General features: G+C 48.1%; 2 protein-coding genes across 2 annotated transcripts in view; one reads left to right on the forward strand and one right to left on the reverse strand.

Moving 5' to 3' along the window:
- The window catches only part of SZT2 (seizure threshold 2 homolog (mouse)), a 54,943-nt gene extending 50,428 nt beyond the window's left edge, over nt 1–4,515 (forward strand). Inside the window, exons 66-72 of the mRNA XM_006886620.1 lie at nt 933–1,146; nt 1,552–1,705; nt 1,860–1,982; nt 2,074–2,479; nt 2,604–2,720; nt 4,033–4,101; nt 4,244–4,515. Of these exons, the coding sequence (XP_006886682.1) occupies nt 933–1,146; nt 1,552–1,705; nt 1,860–1,982; nt 2,074–2,479; nt 2,604–2,720; nt 4,033–4,101; nt 4,244–4,387 (1,227 nt within the window). The 3' untranslated portion in view covers nt 4,388–4,515. The remainder of the gene's footprint in view (nt 1–932; nt 1,147–1,551; nt 1,706–1,859; nt 1,983–2,073; nt 2,480–2,603; nt 2,721–4,032; nt 4,102–4,243) is intronic.
- A 534-nt stretch (nt 4,516–5,049) lies between these two features.
- Nucleotides 5,050–7,724, reverse strand: HYI (hydroxypyruvate isomerase (putative)). The gene is given in 8 exon segments (XM_006886621.1): nt 5,050–5,180; nt 5,314–5,448; nt 5,562–5,631; nt 5,739–5,788; nt 5,871–5,949; nt 6,210–6,324; nt 7,338–7,449; nt 7,526–7,724. Coding segments are annotated over 8 exon segments (891 nt in total).
- Nucleotides 7,725–17,113: the final 9,389 nt, after the last annotated feature.

Raw genomic sequence — 17,113 nt, forward strand, 5'->3', positions numbered from 1 at the left:
GTGTCAGAGGCAGTGCAGTTGGCGCAGGATAGAGCAGGGTTTAGGGCTGTTGTGCATAGGGTTGCTATGAGTCGCAAACGACTCGACGGCACATAACAACAACTAATGCTGGCGCCTGCCTCTCCTGGCATTTACTCTGCTTTACTACTTGTCTTTTGATGAATGCCATCTTAAAATGGGCTGTGTCTTTTATTCACTGACTCTGGCTAGTGTTTCCTCCATCTCTCCATTACTAGAATGGAAGACCTCAAGGAGCTGGATGGACACGGTGACTTGAGCCCAGCAGAGATTGTAAGGATGGTGCAGGACCAGGCAGGGCTTTGTTCTAGTAGATGTAGAATCACTAAGAGCTGGAACCAGCTTGACAACTCCGAGCAACACCACGCTCCTTGAGGACAGACACTGTACTCATGTATCCCCCACACCTGGTACCTGCACAGCAGGCATTTGTGGCATCAGTGAATCTGTGCCAGACTCTCTTGGGACCACATACAGAGTGAAAAGTGCCAGTCTCTTCTCAGGATAGTCATTGTTTCATGAAAGCAGTTGTTGTTGCATGCTGCCAACTGATAACTAACCCTCCAGCAGGTTTTCAGAGGCATTTAGTCACACAGGAGGAAACTGTCCATCCTTCTCCCACAGAATACCTGATGGATTCAACCAATGCCTTTAGGATTGCAGTGCAGCTTCTTACCACTTGGCCACCAGAGCTCCCTAGTAAGCAGTTAGTTAGTACAGTATAAAAAAGCAAAAGTTAAACAAAAATAACACGAGTGTAATGACAGGGGCTTTGCATAAAACTCTTCCAGCAAAGAAGGGCACTCCAGGGCCCACGACAACAGGGTTAATCTGTTTGGTGTTCTCTTCCCATGAAAGAGGGCCCATGTGAGACAAGCTGTACCCTAACCAGTGCCTTTCTCCCACCACTCCAGCTATCCATGCTGTTCACAGAAGAATGTGACAAGGTGCGGGACCTGATGCACGTGCACTCCTTCAGCTATGACTTCCACCTGCGCCTCGTGTACCAGCACGTGCTGGGTACCCACCTGGTCCTCCGGCACGGCTACCACCTCACTACCTTCCTTCGACATTTCCTGGCCCACCACCCTGATGGACCCCACTTCGGCCGTAATCACATTTACCAAGGTCAGTGCCCAAGAGCAAGCCCGTGAGCCACCAAAGAACAGGCCAAAAGGGTGTCCCACAGCCAGGGCCAGTGGGTGCACTTCCCAGGGCAAGACCTCGGTCTCTGCATTCCCTGTTCTGTCCTATTAAATGCCTTATAGCACATCTACCCTGTCTTCATGTCTCTGGCCAGGTCATATGTTCTTCAGTCTGTTTCATTTCAAAGTACAGCTCCTATGGCATATACCCCCCTGCCCTATATCTGTTCTGGGTCATTGTTTATCACATCCCAGTGTTCCACAGGAAGTCAGGCACTCCCTTGGAAAGCCCCTTAGTAACTTCTCTTCCTTTCTTCCTTCCCCTACCAGATTAGTATTTCTATCTCGGGCTTGGTATCTTCTATCTCTCCTATAACTTTCCATTTAGGGACATTGGAGCTACCCACACCCCTCATTGCTGCCCACCAGCTGTACAACTACGTGGCCGACCATGCCAGCTCCTATCACATGAAGCCACTGCGTATGGCCCGGCCAGGGGGCCCAGAACATAATGAATATGCCCTGGTGTCAGCCTGGCACAGGTAAGGCTGGAGGAGGCACCCAGCATACACTCAGGCAGAGCTGACGTCTGCACCATACTTGGAGTCGGGAGACTACTGTTTTCTTAGGCAGAAGACACGGGACTGTTTTCTTTAGAGCTTCAGAGTTGACACCTTCTCCCTCTGTAACACACAGCTCTGGATCCTTCCTGGACTCTGAGGGACTCCATCACTCAGATGACTTTGATGTGTCTCTGCTTGTCTGTCACTGTGCTGCACCCTTTGAAGAGCAAGGAGAAGCAGAGAGACATGTTCTGAGGTCAGCAGCTGCCCACCTTGAACATGCCCATTGCTCAGCCTGTGCCCTGCTCTTGCCCTGTGACCACCACTCCTCTCTATCCCCCGCACAGACTACAGTTCTTCGTGGTGCTCACTAGCCAACGAAAGCTATTCCCCAGACTCACTGTCGACATGCGTCGCTTCCAGAAGCCACCCAGACTGCCCCCAGAGCCAGAAATTCCAGGGAGCTCAGCTGGTAGCCCTGGGGAGACCTCAGGGGAGGGGTTGGCCCCTAGAACAGCTCCCCTGTTCCCACCACTGGCTGCTGAGGTGAGTGTCGCACGGGCACGGCTGGCTCAGCTGGTACGACTTGCTGGAGGGCACTGCCGTCGGGACACACTCTGGAAGCGCCTCTTCTTGCTGGAGCCACCAGGGCCTGATCGGCTGCGGCTTGGGGGGCGTCTGGCCCTGGCAGAGCTGGAAGAGCTACTAGGAGCAGTCCATGCAAAATCCATTGGGGACATTGACCCTCAGCTGGTAAGGAGCTGTGGCTCCAGATAGGGCTTGGGTGATTGCAGGCAATCTCAGAAGCCTCCAGGGTGGAAGGTGCTGGGGTCTCAGAGGTGGCTGAGACGTATCTAGCCTGTGGACCCTCCCGCAGGACTGCTTCCTGTCCATGACAGTCTCCTGGTACCAGAGCCTGATTAAGGTTCTCCTAAGCCGCTTCCCCCAGAGCTGTCGTCATTTTCAGAGCCCAGACTTGGGGACTCAATACCTGGTAAGTCCCCTTAACTCCCTCTGAAACTGGTGTCTTGAAGGAGATCTCAGAAAAATGCCAGATGTCTCCCCTCAAGGATCTGCAGACTGTTCTGGAGGGGACCTGGATGGAATGCGATTCCACAGATACATGTAAAAACCCTTCCAGTGTTGAACCACAGATGTGAGCACTGGGCTGGGGGGGGGGCTGTTTAAAAGAGCCCTCAAAAGCTCACTGAACACAATGACTAGAGATCCTGAGAGGCAGGGTCTGGCACCAGAGGAACACTCAGAGCTTATCTGCAATTGGTTTTGGAGGATGCCTCTGGGCTTTAAAGCTTTGTTACCCAAAATAACCGGCAGGATCAACATCACACAGGAGCTTGCTGAAATGCAGACTCTCAGACCACACTCCAGATCTGCTGAATCAGAATCTGCCTTGTAACAAGACCCTCAGCTGATCTGTATACACACTGAAGTTAGAAATACTGTTATACAGGCAGGTCTCAAGAAAAGGTGGAGCAGTTAGTCCCAAGAGATGGGCCCAGTGAGAGCTATGGTCTAGGAAAGGAAGCTTGTCAAGAGAAGACTTAGAGAGTGAGTTGGTCTGTGGTAAGGAGTCTTGCAACAAGTTTTCATGGGCAAGGTTACCTTCAAGGACATCCTGAGAGGCTGAGATCAGTGAGGATACACCGCAGTGGTACAAGTGGGTGTGAGCAGATGGGGCTGATCCTGTGGGTGGAAACACTGAACGGGAATGGGTTTGGGGAGCAGAGTGGTGAGTTCAGCTTAAGGCAAGTTAGGTCAGAGGACCTTCTGGGAATGCTGTCTAGGAGGAATATGGACATTGGGATTGGCACCCAGGGAGAGATCGAGGCAGCATCTATAGGAACAGGTGGTAATTGAAGCCTTGGAAGTAGAAGAAATTGCCCCAGGAGAGAGAGAAAAGCTGAGCATTAGGGAACAGATATAAAAGAACAGTCCCGGGAGATCAGAGAGATGAGAGAGCTGAGATAGTCCAGGAGGCAGAAAGACTGACTGCAGTATGCTAGACCTGGTTCAGTGCCACAAGAGGTGACCCCAGTAACCTTCCAATTATGGGCCCCCCTTCTGATGAGCTTCAGACAGGCTTCCTAGGAAGCTGATGAACGTGAGGACTGTGATAGGAAATTTGAACACGTGGTCCCGAGTGGACTTAAGAGTGCGGGGGCGGTCAGGTCTTAACAGTGGAAGCTGACCTTTAGATAAGCACCACTTGTCAGGAACTCTGAAGGGGCCATGCCTCCCAAGGAAAGGCAGGCCTCACTCCCTTCTCGTTTTGTCTTTCACTGCAGGTTGTGCTGAATCAGAAGTTCACTGACTGTTTTGTGCTAGTGTTCCTGGATTCTCATTTGGGAAAGACGGTGAGAACAGGGGTCAAGGACTTGTATCCACTTGATGTGAGGTTCTAGCCCTTATCTCTGACCTCAGTGCCTGCCTGCTGCCCACAATTCTTGATTGAACCCTGCCTTCCTCTCACCACTGTACCCCTCCCTATCCCCACAGTCTCTGACAGTGGTTTTCCGAGAGCCTTTCCCAGTACAACCTCAGAACAGCGAGAGCCCTCCTGCCCAGCTGGTCTCCACCTACCACCACCTTGAATCTGTCATCAACACAGCCTGTTTCACTCTCTGGACCCGCCTTCTCTGAGACTGAGCCCCTCAGTGTGCCTAGTCTTTGAATCATGGATCTGTCCGGCTGCCCACTTGAGGCAGAGCTGAGCATGCCTGCTCTGGACCTGTGACAGGCCCAAGCACCAAATGACACCAAAGGCTTGGCCGGGAAGCAGAGACAGCCTTCCCCAAATACTCAACCACTGAGCAGCCTGGCTTCCAGAGGGAGCATTCGGCTCTCCTCTCAACCCCCTGGGTCCTTCCAGAAGAGCATTCTTCCTTCCTGTCCATCTAGTGGAACCCCAGGAGTTCTTCATCCCACAGGGCAAGCACTCACCCCTATTCCTGTCTTTGCAGCCAGCCCTCTGATCTTTATTTCCCACTTGGACATCACTGCTGGACATTGCTGTTAAGCTGAGGTTCCAGCTCCAGCTTTGTCGTTGAGCTCCTGTGACCATGGGAAAGTCCCTTTGCCCTGAGACCTTCAGTTTCTCATCTGTAATGAGGAGGTTGGCTCAAAAGCTGTCATCTCCACAGCAACAATGACACAGACTGGCAGACTTGAGCATGAGCTGTATGTCCCTTCTCAACAGGAGGGAAACAGCCCAGAGAAATAGGAAGATTAGACACTGTGTGTCCTCCACCTCCCTGCCCCCAAATACAAATACATATGAAAACGCCCAGCAAGTTGTCTTTAATTCAGAGAAGACACGGGATATCCACTGCCCCAGCGGCATATGAGCAGCGTGCAGCACCTCCCAGGCCAGACTTCGGATGGCCTCACCTATCCCGGTAGGAACGTAGCCACGTCAAGCCCTCTACAGTGTCTCCTGAGGGAAGCGGGAGACAGCATCTCAACTTGGGAGGAGATAAATAGTCCCTTGTCCAGTACTCATCCCTTTAGTGCTCCTTCCCCAGGGCCAAACCTGGGACCTCCTGCCACCGCCTCATCTCATCCCTCACCCTGGGGTCGGTATTCGCAGCCCACAAAGCCTTTGTAGCCTTCCTCCTCCAGCAGCTGGAATAGGTAGGAGAAGTTCAGCTCTCCAGGACTGTCAGGTTCTCCCCGGCCGGGGACCTGTGCCACCTGCACGTGGCCTGGGACACACAAGAGCAGATATGAGCCCAGGCTTCCTGCTGGGGCCTGAGGGACTGAAAATGTGGGAGGGCATAGCAGATGAGGAAGGAGCAAAGAAAGGGACCCTTCTCACCAACAAGGGGCAGGAATTGCTGGATGTTTCTTGTCAGGTTCCCATCCATGATCTGCCAGTGGAATAAGTCCTGAAGAGAGCACTATGGTCAGAGACCCCCTCGAGGCCCCACCATTCTTCAGTGCTTCTTAGATGAGAGGAATAAGGACCCACTGAGAAGCACTTTCTTCCCCTTACCATTTGTAACTGGAGATTGGGTCTTCCAACTTTCTGTAAGATGGCTGCCGCTGAGGGGGAGAAGCTGCATGAGACTCGGGAGAACACAAACATTGAGGGAAACAGGAGGTGGGACAGGGCCGGGGGTCCTACCCTGCTGCGGGGTGTCCAGGAAGTACCGAGGGTCAGTGATACGGGTATTAATGGGCTCCAGCAGTCCCACGAGGTTCTCCTAGCACCAAGGTGGATGCTATAAATAAAGCTCCTCACCAGGTTATTCTCTCCTTCGTCACGGATCAAGGATTTCACCTGTCCCTCTGCTCCCTCCACTGTGAACCTCCCCACAACCCAGACACAGATGTAAGCACATATATGTGCACCTGGAGGACGACGCAGGCCCAGCGGGCTTTTCTGTTTATGCAGGGCTGCTAGAAGTTGGAACCAACTTGACAGCACCCAAATGCCAGGTGGGTCTGTTTTCACCGGTCTCACCTGAGCCAGAACATCCGCTGCGTGCCTCAGGTTCTCCAGAAAAACTGTCTCCATCTCTCCCCTAACAGCTGCTCTGTCAGCCCCCTGGGGTACACGGCCAGCCATCAGGTGAATCCTGTGGGGAAGAAGGGGCTGGAGGAGCTGTGGGGTCCATCCTGAAGACTGCAATCTTTGGCTGCGCTGTGAATCCTTCTAATGTACCTGCTTGTGCCAGCCACACTTCGCTCCCCAGGGCCCATACCCGCACCCCAGTGTTCTCAGACCCTGTCAGTCTAAGCTATGCCGTTCCCAGATGTCTCAAGTCAGAGTCTGGGCTTGGGATCCACCCCGCTGCCTCAGAGCCCCTCAGTCCATCATCACATGGCCCCTCTCATCTTTTAACCTCCATAATCATCTGACTCTTTTCAGACTATAATCAGGACAAGTTTCACCTTTCTAAAATTATTTTGACCTTTACCCTTCTCAAGTATGGCACTGTCCTCAGGCCCCACTGTTCACAGTTAGGAATAACCCCCTAGTTGACGGTTGCTTCAACCCACTAGGTCTCTGAAGGATTCGAGATGTATTTAACCACCCCACTTTGCTGCATGTGGTCAAATGAAGGGCAAGGTCTTCCCAGCCCCAACAGGCTACATCTCCAGCTTGTGGAACACATCCCACGTGAGGTTGGTGGGCTCACCAAGCTGCCTCTTTGCCCTTCGACTCTCAGCCTGGACTGCCTTTTACCTCTTGCCCGTCATGCAATCCTTCAAGACCCAATTCCACCATCACTACCTGTTACATGTTTTCTCTGACCCAAACAAGGGCTTGGTTGCCTACTGTGCTCCCACGGCCTCTGGAAGTGACGCTGCCCTAGAACACTCAGTATTACTCCCTAATCAGAATGGACTCCCAGCAGATGAGACTGATGAGCGTCATAAGGATGGTCCTTTACTAAAGGAGACTAGGAAGCAATTTTAAAACGCCAGGACTGGGGAAGAGGAGGACAGTGAGTTCAGTGCTTGCTCTCCAACAGGAAGGCGGAAGCCGTGGCTCTCTGACCTTCAACCTGAAGCCCGGTCAAGGGTCACAGAGAGGGAAGGAGACAAAGCAAGGTTGGGGAGCAGAGGGTCGTGGGAGGGGGGATACCTGGGGCAGCCCAGAGCCTTGGCATAGAGCACAGCCTTCTGCAGCTCCTCTCTGAAGGCCGCCTGCCGCCCCGGTACGGCCCCCAGGCCCATCTCCCCCTTGTCTTGATCTCCTGTGGGGAGAAGGGGGTCAGTCCCCGCTCCATCACCCCGCCCGCCTCGTCCCGCCCGGCCCGCCAGCCAGCGCACCGGGGGGCGTGTTGATCAGCACCAGCTGCAGCCCCTCTTCCCGCGCAGCGCGCGCCAGCGCCTCGGGCCGCTCGGCGTAGGGGAAGGCCACCTCGGCCGCCTCGAAGCCCGCGCTGCCCGCGGCCGAGAGCCGCGCGAGGAGCCCGGGGACCTCGGGGAACAACCACGACAGATTCGCCGAGAAGCGCAGCGGAGCCATGGTCGGGCGGGGAGTCGGTCTGGGGCACACGGTGGCGTGGCGGGGCCGCGCAGGGCGGGGCCGCAGCCCAGCTGACCCGGAAGGTGGAAGGCGGCGGACCCCGGGCTCGGTGGGGCGCTGGGGACGCGCTGCAGCCGTGCACACGGCGAGCTCCGGGATCTGGGTGTGCGCGCTCTCCGGAGGGAATCTCCGAGGGTCCCCAACCCGGCGAGAGGCCCCCGGCCGAGAGAAGCTGGCGCCGGAGGAAACCGAGCCACAGCTTTCCCTGCTGGCTTTCAGCAACAGCGCTCAGCACTTTCGGGCATGGAAAGGGTTTGGAAAGTAATGTGTTTATAAATTCAGAAAAGTGAACTTTGTTCAAGCGACTAGGAAGTCAGGAGTCGGGGAAAGGACGGGAGCACCCGAGGCCCCAGCATGACAAGAGGGGCAACCTCGGAAAAAGAGAAGGGTCTTCACTGGTTGGTGCCTTTGATGCCAACCCACAACTCATCTAGCTTCAGGCATCAGTGTTAAATACATCAGATTTACTCTCTAGAGTTTTTAAGTAAACTCAAGGTCAAAGTTTGGTGGATTTAGTTCGATGATGTTGCTTTTGATTGCCTTGAGCCGAGCACAACATATAGCGACCCTATGAACAAAAGGCCTACAACTATCTACAACTGTGGGCATTTATCAAAGTTCATCGAGTTTCTGGAGACATTTTGTTTAGGAAGAGGATGCCACTCCTGCTTCCAAAGTCAGCTTTAATTTGAACTTGCATGTGAAATTGATAGTGTGTTCCAGAGGCAGCAGCCTTCTTTTGATGGCAAGTGTGGAGCTTCTCCACGGATAGTCAGTATAACTGCTGTGTTGCCCATCAGGTGAGGTCCATGTATTTGGTCCATTTATGGTTTTTTTGAAGTATTTTCAATGAATAAATAGTACAAAATTCTGGTATTTGATGTCCAGCCTCATTTCTGTCATCAAGGCCATATTTTCCGTCAGTCCTTTGTTTCCAATTTTTGCATTCTAGTCACCAATTATTATTAATATATGTCCTGGTTGAATGTCTGAGCAATCTCAGACTGCAAAAGTTGATAGAAATCCTGAGTTTCTTCATCTTTGGCTTCAGTGATTGGTCTGTCTTAACTGACTAATAGTTGTATTCACAGGTTGTCTTTGTGTTCCTGTCACAGCACTGTACTGTAGGATAGATCTTGAAGTGCTCTTTTTTTACAGTGAGTGCAACACCATTCCTCTTCAGTTTGTCATTCCTGGCAGAGTAGATCATATGATTGTCTGATAAAAATGGCCAATATTAGTCTATCTCAGCTCACTAATGCCTAACTAGGATATTGATCTTTATGAGTTTCTTTTTGGTTTGACTACTTCCAGTTTCCTGCATTGATACTTCACATATACCACGTTCTAGTTATTAATGAATGTTTGCCCCTATTTCTCCTCATTTTGAGCTATGTATCATCAACAAGTGAAGGTCCACATCAACAATGTGGATGGAGTAGAGTTTTCACACACTGAAGGACCTTCACTTGTGTTTGGTGGCTTAGCAGTAAGAAGTAGTGCTACTGACCCAAATCCATTAGCTGTTCTGAGGGAGAAAGTTAGGCATTCTCCTCCCATGCAGTTCACAACTTCTGAAAAGCCTCTACAGGGTCAGCTATGATTCATTTCCGACTGGACAGCACATAACAGCAACAACTTCCTCGGGGAGTCATATTCCAGCAATGTTCTGTTATGAATCACAGAGCTTACAAAGGCATGTGTTTTGGAAGTGAGTGGTCAGCCTTGCTGCTTAGTCTGGAAGCTCCACTGGAAACCTATCCATTGTGGGTGACCCTGCTGGTATTTGAAATACTGGTGACATAGTTTCCAGCATCACAGCAACGTGTAAACCACCACCGTACAGCAAACTGGCAGAGGATTGGTGGCAAGCATGGTGACATTTCACCTCCCAGACTTAGCGTGTTGTCAGGAGGGGCTCAAGCTTGGAAAAAGTCATCATTTTAAGGTCATAAAAAAAAAAAGACCATCAATGAGATGGATTGACACAGTTATTGTAACAATGGACTAGGACATGGTGGATATGGTCTTAAAAACTTGATTACAAAGTTCTGATAATGCTGTGTCTGCAGGTGTTCTGGTGGTCTGGTTTTTTTAAAATAATTTTTATTTACTTATGTGTGTACCATCAAATTGGATCTGACTGGTACAGGAGGTGATTGTTCCCCCTTCTTCAGCAGAGCATCTGGTAGATTTGAACCGCGCACCTCTGGGATTGCAGTGCAGTTTCCTGCCACTAGTGGTCTGGATTTTTATGGGTTTGGGTTGTTTTTTTGGGGGGGGGGGGTTTGTTTTGTTTTGTTTTGTTTTTTTTGCTTTTAATAGGTTCTCTTATTCATTACATCACCATTTTTAAGCATGCAATGTTATGTTCATTTTATAAATCATTTTTATCTTAATTTGAAATTCTTTAACGGCTGATGGCATGGATTATCTTTACACATTTCCCCCTTCTTTTACACTTCTCTGCAGTACCTGTGGGTTTGGGTACTCAAACGTTTCAGACGGCTCACACTTAAGGCTGGAAGGCAGTGAGCTTGGCCTGACAGACCTTCCATCAATTTCCCTGTCCTCCACTGAAGATGGGATTTACAGCATTCCCTTCCAGTCTTCTTAAAGCAGTGTTAGGCAGTTGAAAGCTTTGAAGTCAGGTAGACTGGACCATCAATACCAGCTCGACTATTTAGTATGTGATGTAAAGCCAGTTGTTCTGGAAATTGTTCAGTAAATTTTGTTCTTTATCTTCTATTTCCAAGGCTGTCATCTTAATGGAAAGAGCTCTGATGGTATAGTGCATAATGCATCTGGTTTCTAACCAGAAGGTTGGCAGTTTGAATCCACCAAGCTGCGTGGGAGAAAGATGGGCATATCCTTCAGTAGAGAGTCACTGCTTCTGGAGGAGGGTCATCAGGAGTCCCACCAGCTCTGCAGTGTATTTGGTTTTTGTTTTTACTTTATAGAAACTGAATGCTACATCTTTCTCCCTCACTTTTCTCTTGCTGAGTAGCTGGTGGGTTCCAGTCGCCAATCTTTGAGTTAGCTGCCAAGCTCTTAATCACTGCACCACCAGGGTTCTTCTCACACCCTGTCCTCCAGTTAGGTTTTGGAGGCCGTCTGTCACACAAGGAGATTGCCTATCTTTCCGCCTTGGAGTCCCTGGTGGATTGCAGCCTTGGATTAGCAGCATAATTCTTCCTGTCACTGACTGGGCCACCAGTACTCCCTCTTCCACCTCATTATGTGGTGCTGGTGGTGGTGGTAGTGGTGGTGGTAAGTGACAGACAGTTGCCTGTACCTCATAGCGACCTTGTAAACAGTAACTCTGAACCATGCCCTATCTTGTGCCATCCTCACCATCTCCAAAATACAGGTGCCCATTGTTACAGTCCCCATGCCAGGCCATCTTGTTGAAGGGCTTCCTTTCCTGTGCTGACCTTCCACCTTTTCAAGCATGATGTCCTTCTCCAAGGACTAGCCCCTCCTAACAAGTTGTCCAGAGTACGAGAAGAGCTTCATGATCCTTGCTTCTCAAGGAGCACTCTGGACTCATCTCCCATATCTTTTGTTAGGGCTGGTGGTACAGTGGTTAAGTGCTCAACTGCTAACCCAAAAGTAAGCTGTTGGGACACACCAACTGCTCCATGGAAGAAAAAATATCTGCTTTTGTAAATGTTTACAGCTGTGGAAAACCGAGAGGAAGGGTTATAGGGGCTGGGATGGTGGGGTATAGGGCTATTGACTGCACTGGGTGACTCAGAGCGTGACATCAAAATGACTATCAAACTTGAGTGCAATGTTTTGTTTTAGAGAAATGTACTATTTTTTTTGTAAGAATATACTTATAGTTACTTAAAAAAAGAATATAGTTACTAAGACAATTTTTTTCTAACGTTCAGATTACATATATCCTACTTAGAAGGTTAAAACGCTATAATAATTTATTGTGTAAACCTTCCAATATGCTCCAGTCAGAGTGGTCATTGTACCCGATGACAGTGATACTTCCAAGCACTGGTTTCATTCGCATGCTTGCAACCAGGAACCATAGTCCCAGGTGTTTTTATCATTTGCTGATTTTGTCAAATTTTCTGGTGTTTTAGCTAAAATATTGTAGAAATTAGTGTTTGTAAACCTCTGTGAAGAACTCTTGAGAATGAAGTAGTAATTAAAGAAAAGAAAGAGGAAAAAATTGTAAATGCTTCCTTTAAGTTACAAATAATATGTAACTAATAGTGTAATTTGATGTAGAAAGAGTTTTATGAAATAGTTTGTTAACTGAGGAGGACCTGAAGTGCTTGCTGCAGAGGGTCAAGGACTGCAAATTTTAATATGGATTGAGGCTCAATGTCAAGAAGACAGAGATTCTCACCACTGGGCCAATTGGCAGCGTCAGGATGGATGGTGAAGAGATTGAGATTGTTCACAGCTTTAGTTTGCTCAGCTCTACGGTCAACACTCTTGGCACCAGCAGCCAGGAAATTAAAAGGCACATTGCCATGGGAAAGTCTGCTGTTAGGGACCTCTCCAAAGTACTGAAGAGCAATGGTGTCTCTCTGGAGACTAAGGTACATCTGATACAGGCCATGGTCTTTGCAATCACTTGTTATGCATCAGAGAGTTGGACAATGACTAGGGAGGATAGAAGGAGAATTGATGCCTTTGAGCTGTGGTGCTGGAGAAGAGTATTGAGAATACCATGGACTGCTAGGAATACAAACAGATTCATCCTGGAGAGGATTAAACCAGGCGGCTCCTTGGAGGCAAGGATTCTGAGGCTCCGTCTGACATACTTTGGACATGTTGTAAGGAGGGACAGGTCCTTGGAGAGGGACATCATACTTGGTAGGGTGGAGGGACGTGCAGGAGGGGAAGACCCTTTATGAGGTGGATTGATTCAGTGACTGGGGTAATTGAGATGGGTGTGTCGGACACAGTGCGATAGAGCAGGGTTTGGGGCTGTTGTACATAGGGTCGCTATGAGTCGCAAGCAACTCCACGACACATAACAACAACAACAACAGGAACTTATATTTATGTAGTTTACAATGGTATTAGTTATATACTATTCTGTAATTGCATCTGTCTTGAAGGAGCTGTAACCAGAGTGCTCCTAAGAGATAAGGATGGTGAAACTTCGTCTCCCTTACCTTGAGCATATTTTCAGGAGAAACCAATTCCTGGAGGAGAGACGTTTTGCTAGCAGAGGTAGAGGCTCAGAGAAAGGAATCCTCAATGCGGTGGCTTAACACAGTGACCACCACAGAGGGCCTGAACAGGACGAGATCATGAGGATGCCACAGGATAGGGCGAGGTTCCGATCTGGTCACTATGAGTCAGTTTCATAGTTGACTCAATGACACCTAATGATAACGTTCTATGATTAAAGTTTATAGTAAACATAACTCTCACTGAAGGATTTTGTGAGGTCTTGTATGGAAGCTGGCGCATGGGGTACAGCATGATCCCACACTGGGTGGTGCCAGCCCTCGAGATGCTCCCATCTGTGGGACAGTTCTCTGTGCTGTGGGGTCTCTGTGTGCTAGAATCTACTTCAAGGCAGTGGGTTATTTTCTGTTCTTGAACATCAGGGCTCTTCACCCCACATTTGGGAATGCTATAAGAACATTTTTATGTTTTCCTTGGGTTCCTTTCCATTTACAGTGTCTGCCTACCCAGAGTTCCATGTGAGGACAGTTGACTGTCTCCTACCACAGGTCTCCGCTGAGCAGCTCTAGGTAGGCTGTGGGACCTCTAAGGCCCAGCTGATTGGGCCATGGAACAACCCCACATCCGAAAGGAGCCAATCCACAGTGTCCAGAGAACTCTTACTTATAATTGGAGACTGCCTGGTCCACCAGATTCCATTTATCAAGAGTTCAGACATAAGGACTTAATTATGAGATCAAAAAGGCCCTGAAATAGGTGGTGGGAAGACAATTGGGGCTGCCCTGACAGACCATTTGCAAACAAAAGGTAACAGAATGTAGACACTAAATGAACAGTGCTTAAAAAGAAGAAAACAAGCTAGAACAAAGAGGAGAGTAGTTGGGACTTAAAGAGTAGAAGGAACATATTGAGAAACCCCTGCTGTTACATTCCCAGAGCTGCCCAAACCCACAATGGCACTTTTCCGGGGATAGATGTTTGCACTTGCCTGGGTACCCGAGTTTATGTAATCTCCTAATGTTGCTTGAAATAACTTGAATGAATTTACTTGAATCAACAATAACTCTGGAATCTTCTGTGGTGCAAATGTTGTTGTTGATTGCCATCGAGTCAAGCACGACTCATAGCGACCCTATGAACAAGAGGCCTGAAGCCCCTCTAAACTATTGACATTTATTTAAGTTCATAGAATTTCTGGAGGCAATTGAAAGGTTGGTAGTTCTGCTCCACCCAAAGGTACCTCAGAAAAATAGTTACGGAACTTTACGTGCAAAAATGTGTTGTTGGAAACCCTGTGGGGCCCAATTTGACTCTGACACATGCGTCAGGGATGTGTCATGTCTCCATACGTTTTCAATCTATGTGTGGAACAGATCATTCCGGAGGCTGGGCTTTGAGGAGGAATGTGATAATCAGGATTGGAGGAAGACTCATCAACAGCCGGCATCATGCAGATGAAACAACTTTCCTTGCTGAATCTGAGGAGAACCCAAAGTGTTTGCTGCAGATGGTCAAGGGTGGTAGTTTTCAGTATGGATTGAAGTTCAACATCAGGAAGACAAAGATTCTCACCACTGGGCCAGTTGGGAACACCATGATAAATGGAGAAGAGATTGATGATGTTAACAATTTCCACTTGCTCGTCTCCACAGCCAACACTCATGGTACCATCAGTCAGTCAGAAAATAAAAGACAAATTCCATTAGGAAAACCTGCTGTCAGGGACTTCTCCAGAGTGCTAAAAAGCAACAATGTCAGTCTGGAGACTGAGGTACACCTGATCCAAGCCACAATCTTTGCAATTACTTGCTTCAGAGAGCTGGTCAGTGACTAAGGAAGATAGAAAAAGAATTGATACCTTTAAGTTGTGATGTTGGAGAAGACCACCACCAAGAGAACAAACAGGTTTACCCTGGAGAGAGTGAAACCTGGCTGCTCCTTAGAGGTGAGGATTTTTAAGCTCCTTCTCACATTGGGCACGTGGCCAGAAGGAACCTGTCATTGGAGAAGGGCATCATGCTTGGAAGAGTGGATGGACAGCAGAGGAGAGGAAGACTCCAGATGAGATGGATTGACAGTAACTGGGGTGATGGGCTAGGTGTGTTTGAGACAGTAAGACTGGCTCAGGACAAGGCAGGCTTCAGAGCTATTGTACATAGAGGTGACTCTGCCACACATAACAACAACATGTGAGACTGTGTTGGGACTGACTAGATTGCAACTGGTCTTTCCCATGGTGGAATTAAATGTCAAAGATAAGAACATTTTTAAGTCCATGACTATGCTAAATTGCTTTTCAAAAATGTCTTGACCATTTATAGTAAAAAAAAAAATTGAATAGAAATATCTTGATCTATTTCCTTCGCTATCCCAGAAAAAGGGAAGTTCACATGCAGTGTTGGGAAGAGCCGGCTTCCATTGTGAATTCCATCTCCTCTCCTCCATCCCAAATTGGGCCCAATCGGGTTGACTACTCTGGGTAGTCCAAGTGCTGCCAGGTTACATTTCTTCAGCTCTGTCCTAAAGAAAAGATTGTCACTGTTGTTGTTGGGTTGGTTCTGTCACAAAGCCATCCCGCAGAAAACAGAATGAAACACAACACGGCCGGGTCCAGCACCATCCCCAGGATCATTGTTGTGTTGGGACTGAACTGTTGTTGCCGCCACTGTGCTGATCTATCTTGTTAGGACTCTTCCTCAGTGATGTTCTACTTTCCCATATGTGACGTTCTTTTCCAATGGCTGGCCTCCCCTGGCAACATGTCCAAAGCACTTGAGATGAAGTCTTCCAGCCACACTTTTTTTTTAAGTTGTTTTCCTTCAATCCTTATATGTATTTTCTCTAATGTTAATTACAGTTGATCTTTATCATTTATTACAATGTCTCATTAAATCCTCATTGTACCTTTTCCTTCATATTACCCATCCATTAATCTTTGCTCCCTTCACCCACCTCTCCTGACCCTGTCACTCCTCCGAAATTGCTTCTATGTGTAAACATTTCCTTAACTTCTTTCCAGTGAATCAGTCACTTGTATCCTGTTCCACATGATTAATTGCAGAATACGCAATGTCTGGTCATCCATTCATTTCACATTGTCCTTACCTTCACCGATTCCAACAAAGTGTTCCCTTTCTATCCATTCATTTCCTACTGTCCCTCTATCTATTTCCGTAATCTTACTAAACTGATCCTCTGCCCATGTAAACCTTTCTCTAGTTTGCCATCCACATTTCTAAGGAGTCTTCTGGCAGTGCTGCTTCCAGTAGAGTTCATTCTTCTCGAAGTTCATCATATATTCAATATTCTTTGCCAAAACTTTTAAGTCAGCTGGGTCTCTTCTTCTTTAGTCTTCTTATTCATTCACATGCACATGAGGTGATTGAAAAGACCATAGTTCAAGCACCTTCTCCTCAAAGTAACATCTTTGCTTTTTAACTCTTTACAACAGATTTACAGAAATCTTTTGCTAAATGTAACACATCATTTGATTTCTTAATTGCCGCTTCTATGAGCGTTGATTGTAGAGCCCAGTAAAATTAAACCTTTAACAACTTCAGTCTTCATTTATCATGATGTCGCTCATTGGCTCAGTTGTGAGGATTTTTGCCCCATTGTTATTGTTGATTGCTGTTGAGTCGAGCATGACTCATAGTGACCCTATGAACAAAAGACCTGAAGCTTTTCTATAACTGTCATTGTTTCTCAGAGTTCATAGAGTTTCCAGAGGCATGCTGTTTAGGAAGTGGATTCCACTCCTGCTTCCAAACCTGTTTTAAACTGGGAGCTCCACCAATCGCTCTCCATCATGGGTAATCGTTATTGCATCTGACACCCCAGTGGCACAAGGTTCAGCATCACAGCAACCCCAGGTTATTTCAGTGCAGTATATTGACAGAAGAGTGTTGTACCCCTTAGAAGAATGTTCCTCCAAAATACAATAAGAACCAACTTTTAAATACAAAGGCCCTCACTGAGATCTTGTTGTCTCTAAACAAGAGGCTTAAATAAAAAACAACCAAAAATATGTTTTTTCTATTATGTTTAGGTTTTCCATGCAAAAGCTTGATTTTGTCCCCCTTTAAACTTTATCAGTGTTTTAAATATCTGTAGTACAGTCACAAATTTTTGTCTCTGCTTGTTGTAGGTTGGGTTTTTTTGGG

Source organism: Elephantulus edwardii, unplaced genomic scaffold, assembly GCF_000299155.1.
Source record: "Elephantulus edwardii isolate Elephantulus edwardi_28Jun2011 unplaced genomic scaffold, EleEdw1.0 scaffold00049, whole genome shotgun sequence".
In the NCBI taxonomy this organism is placed as follows: Eukaryota; Metazoa; Chordata; class Mammalia; order Macroscelidea; family Macroscelididae; genus Elephantulus; species Elephantulus edwardii.